The sequence below is a fragment of the Ictidomys tridecemlineatus genome, chromosome 6 (genome assembly GCF_052094955.1).
Source record: "Ictidomys tridecemlineatus isolate mIctTri1 chromosome 6, mIctTri1.hap1, whole genome shotgun sequence".
NCBI classification, from domain to species: domain Eukaryota; kingdom Metazoa; phylum Chordata; class Mammalia; order Rodentia; family Sciuridae; genus Ictidomys; species Ictidomys tridecemlineatus.
This window is the reverse complement of record NC_135482.1, coordinates 57,587,522-57,590,591: the sequence shown is the minus strand read 5'-3', so window position 1 is coordinate 57,590,591 and position 3,070 is coordinate 57,587,522. Positions and strand designations below refer to the sequence as shown.

The window sequence follows — 3,070 nt, the reverse complement described above, 5'->3', positions numbered from 1 at the left end:
TTATTTGTTGGTTACCTGAAATTTGAATTTAATCGGGTGCCCTGTATTTTAACTGAGAACCTTAAAAATAAGGACTTAAGCTTCTCGAGCTGATGGTCGCCATGCTGAGGAGAGAAGCAGGAAGGTTCTCAGAGCCAAATGAGTCCAGCTTCACCATATCCTTCTTCTTCTGCCTCCACTCTCAGCTCAGAACAAAGGAGAAAAAGGGCAACGTCTCTCTCCTTGTTTTGTTCAGACACCAAATCTTTCATAAAGCACTCCCTTGGGCCTAATTCTGATGCCTTATGATGTCATATTACCCTGTGCTCAATAAACTGAGGAAAAGCCAGTCCATAGCTTTCTCAGTGGATTCTTTCTGCCCTCTAAGAATATTAAATACCAATCTGTACCTTCACCCATCCTCCTCTTCCCTGGGCTATCTAGTCCCAACTCATTTCTGACTCTTAGTCCATTTCCCTGCCCTGAAAATTGTGGGGAAAGCCACTTGATTGAAACATAAAACAATAAAAATTCTTGTGAAGGGTAATTTGGCAGAATGTTTCAGAAACAATTTGGTTCAGCATTTCCATTTCTAGAATTCTGTGTTAATGAAAGCATAAAATAAATATACAAAGATATAAGTATAATCATATCTATTTCAACAATATTTACAACAAAAAATCCTTTAATCCAATGATAGGAAATTACTTAAAACTATAGTACATCCATATAAGTATTTTAGATATTAAAAGCATGTTTTAAAAGTCTCCTGATATTGTACAATGTTAAAATATAGTTTAATAAAGTAGAAAATTTATTACAAAGCAATTTAGACAATATAATCTCATTTTTAGTTTTCAGACAAATGCATATATACATATACAGACTAAAACAGGCTGCAGTAATTTCCCAAGGACATTATTACCAACAAAAATGTCAATATTTCTTTTCTTCTGAATGCAAGATTCTCTGCAATTAACAGTGCTATTTTTGTAAACTGGGAAAGGAAAAAAAATCAATGCTATTTAAAGGTTCTGTGCCTTGAGTGATTTCCCCCACTGTGCGGCTCCCTTCTGTGGCTTCTAACTGAAGGAGAATTTGCAAACAAGCAAGAACTGGCTTCCCAAGAAAAAGTAAAGTGGTTGCGGATCCCTCTGGCCAGAAAAATTAAGTGGACTCCAAGTAGAAATATTGCTGGAAACGAAAGTGTCATTTTGGTAGTATAAGGTCTATGTCAGACCTTCTGATCAGAGCCAGGGAAAAGAGATGAATGTGCATTTCCACCGTGGAAAAAGAGGGAGAAATGAGGAGCAAGTCTGTCAAGGGGCTGGGCAAAGAGGTTCAGCAGAGAACACCAACATCCAGGAACCCCCCAGAAAGAAGTCTTCAGTCAGGAGCAAACTAACTGGACTAGTGCCGCCAGACCAAAGCAGCACCAAGACTTGTCTCCTGAACTTCCAAATTCAAACCAACTACTCCCTGCCCCAGTTCCTTCCCTGGCACCATAGACACCCAGGCTGGTCATCGCACTGGAGTAAAGGAGCTTTTGTTGCAGCAGAGGTGCCCGATGCCAGAGAGAAAGGCTGGCAATGAGGAGTCTCTGGGAGAAATAGGAGGAGGAATAGCTTAAGGGTGAGTTTGCCCAGCTCTGAGCCTACAGTGAAGTCAGTTCAAGGCCATAGGAACAGGCCCCAGAAGCAGAGCTTCAAGCAACACATTGGTGCCTTGGGCCCTCATGCTGAGTGGAGCAAGGAAACCCACACTCTCACACCAACACAAGGCAGGCTAGACCCTGTGCACTGCGGGTCCCTGCTTCTCCCTCCTCAAAAACAGCCAGAGATCAGGTCCTTGCCTCCAGGAATTCAGGAGCCAGGAAGCAGCGTCAAGGGCTCCAAAGGTATCTCTTCATGAGTCGCCTCATGGCTCCTGTGACCTCCTTGTTCCTCAGAGTGTAGATAAAAGGGTTTAACATGGGGGTGACAACTGTGTAGAAGACAGCAAGGATCTGGTCCATGTCCCGAAAGGAGCCTGCCTGAGGCTTCATATAGGCAACAGTCCCAGTCCCAAAAAAGAGCATGACCACAAACAAGTGAGAAGAGCATGTAGAGAAGACTTTTCGACGCCCCTGGGATGTTGCAACCCCAAGGATAGTGGCAAGAATACAGGCATAGGAGATCACAATCAGTGAGAAGGGGGTCAGAATAAAGGCCACCGTGACAGCAAGGTTCCCCACTTCACCCCAGAAGGGGCTCCCACTAACCAGTCTCAGCACCGGCAGGATGTCACACAGGAAGTGATGGACGGTGTTGGCACCATGGAAGGGCAAGGTGAAGATGAAGATGGAGTGAGTGGTGCCAGTGATGACACCCATGAGGTAGGAGGCCGCCACCATGCCCACACACGCTGCCTGGTTCATCAGGGTGGGATAGTGCAGCGGTCGGCAGATGGCGGCATACCGGTCATAGGCCATGGCAGTGAGCAAGCAGCATTCCGTGATGCCAAAGAGGGCAAAGAAATACAGCTGGGTGAAGCAGCTGGCACGTGGGATGGTCGGGCAGGAGGAGAGGAGATCAGCCAGCATCCTAGGCACAATGGTGGTGGTATATAGGACCTCCACCAGGGAGAAGTGGCGAAGGAAGAAGTACATGGGGGAATGCAGAGCAGAGTCTGCCAGTGTAAGGAAGATGATCAGGGAGTTGCCCAGCAAAGTGATCAAGTAAATGCAGAGCACCCCCCAAAACAGAGGGCCCCGAAAAGAGCCAAAACCTGAGAACCCAATCAAAACAAACTCAGTTACTGCTGAGCCATTGCCACTCTCCATGTCCCCAAAGCCAGACTGGAAAAAGGAAAATAAAGAGGGCTCATGCAGCAGCAGGAGGTAGCCAGGCAAAGACAAGGACTGCAGCAGAGAAGATGTGGGAAAGTCCCTAAGAACATCCCAGCTCTCCAGAGTAGGATGGGTGAGCCCCCGGCTGCTTTGACTCCTTCCCAGAAAAAAAAATGCCTCAGAGCAGAAGGAAGAAAAACCAGGGGAGTTAAAGGGAAGATTGCAGACTGCCCTGGATGCTGGGGGTTTGACAAACACCAAGGC

The 3,070-nt window shown here is 46.3% G+C and overlaps 1 protein-coding gene across 1 annotated transcript; it reads right to left on the bottom strand.

Annotated features, from left to right (window-relative positions):
- Nucleotides 1–1,861: 1,861 nt before the first annotated feature.
- On the bottom strand, nucleotides 1,862–2,800 carry LOC144378324 (olfactory receptor 10P22-like). Its single transcript, XM_078052350.1, has one exon. It carries the CDS (start codon nucleotides 2,798–2,800, stop codon nucleotides 1,862–1,864), a length of 939 nt encoding a protein of 312 aa, XP_077908476.1.
- Nucleotides 2,801–3,070: the final 270 nt, after the last annotated feature.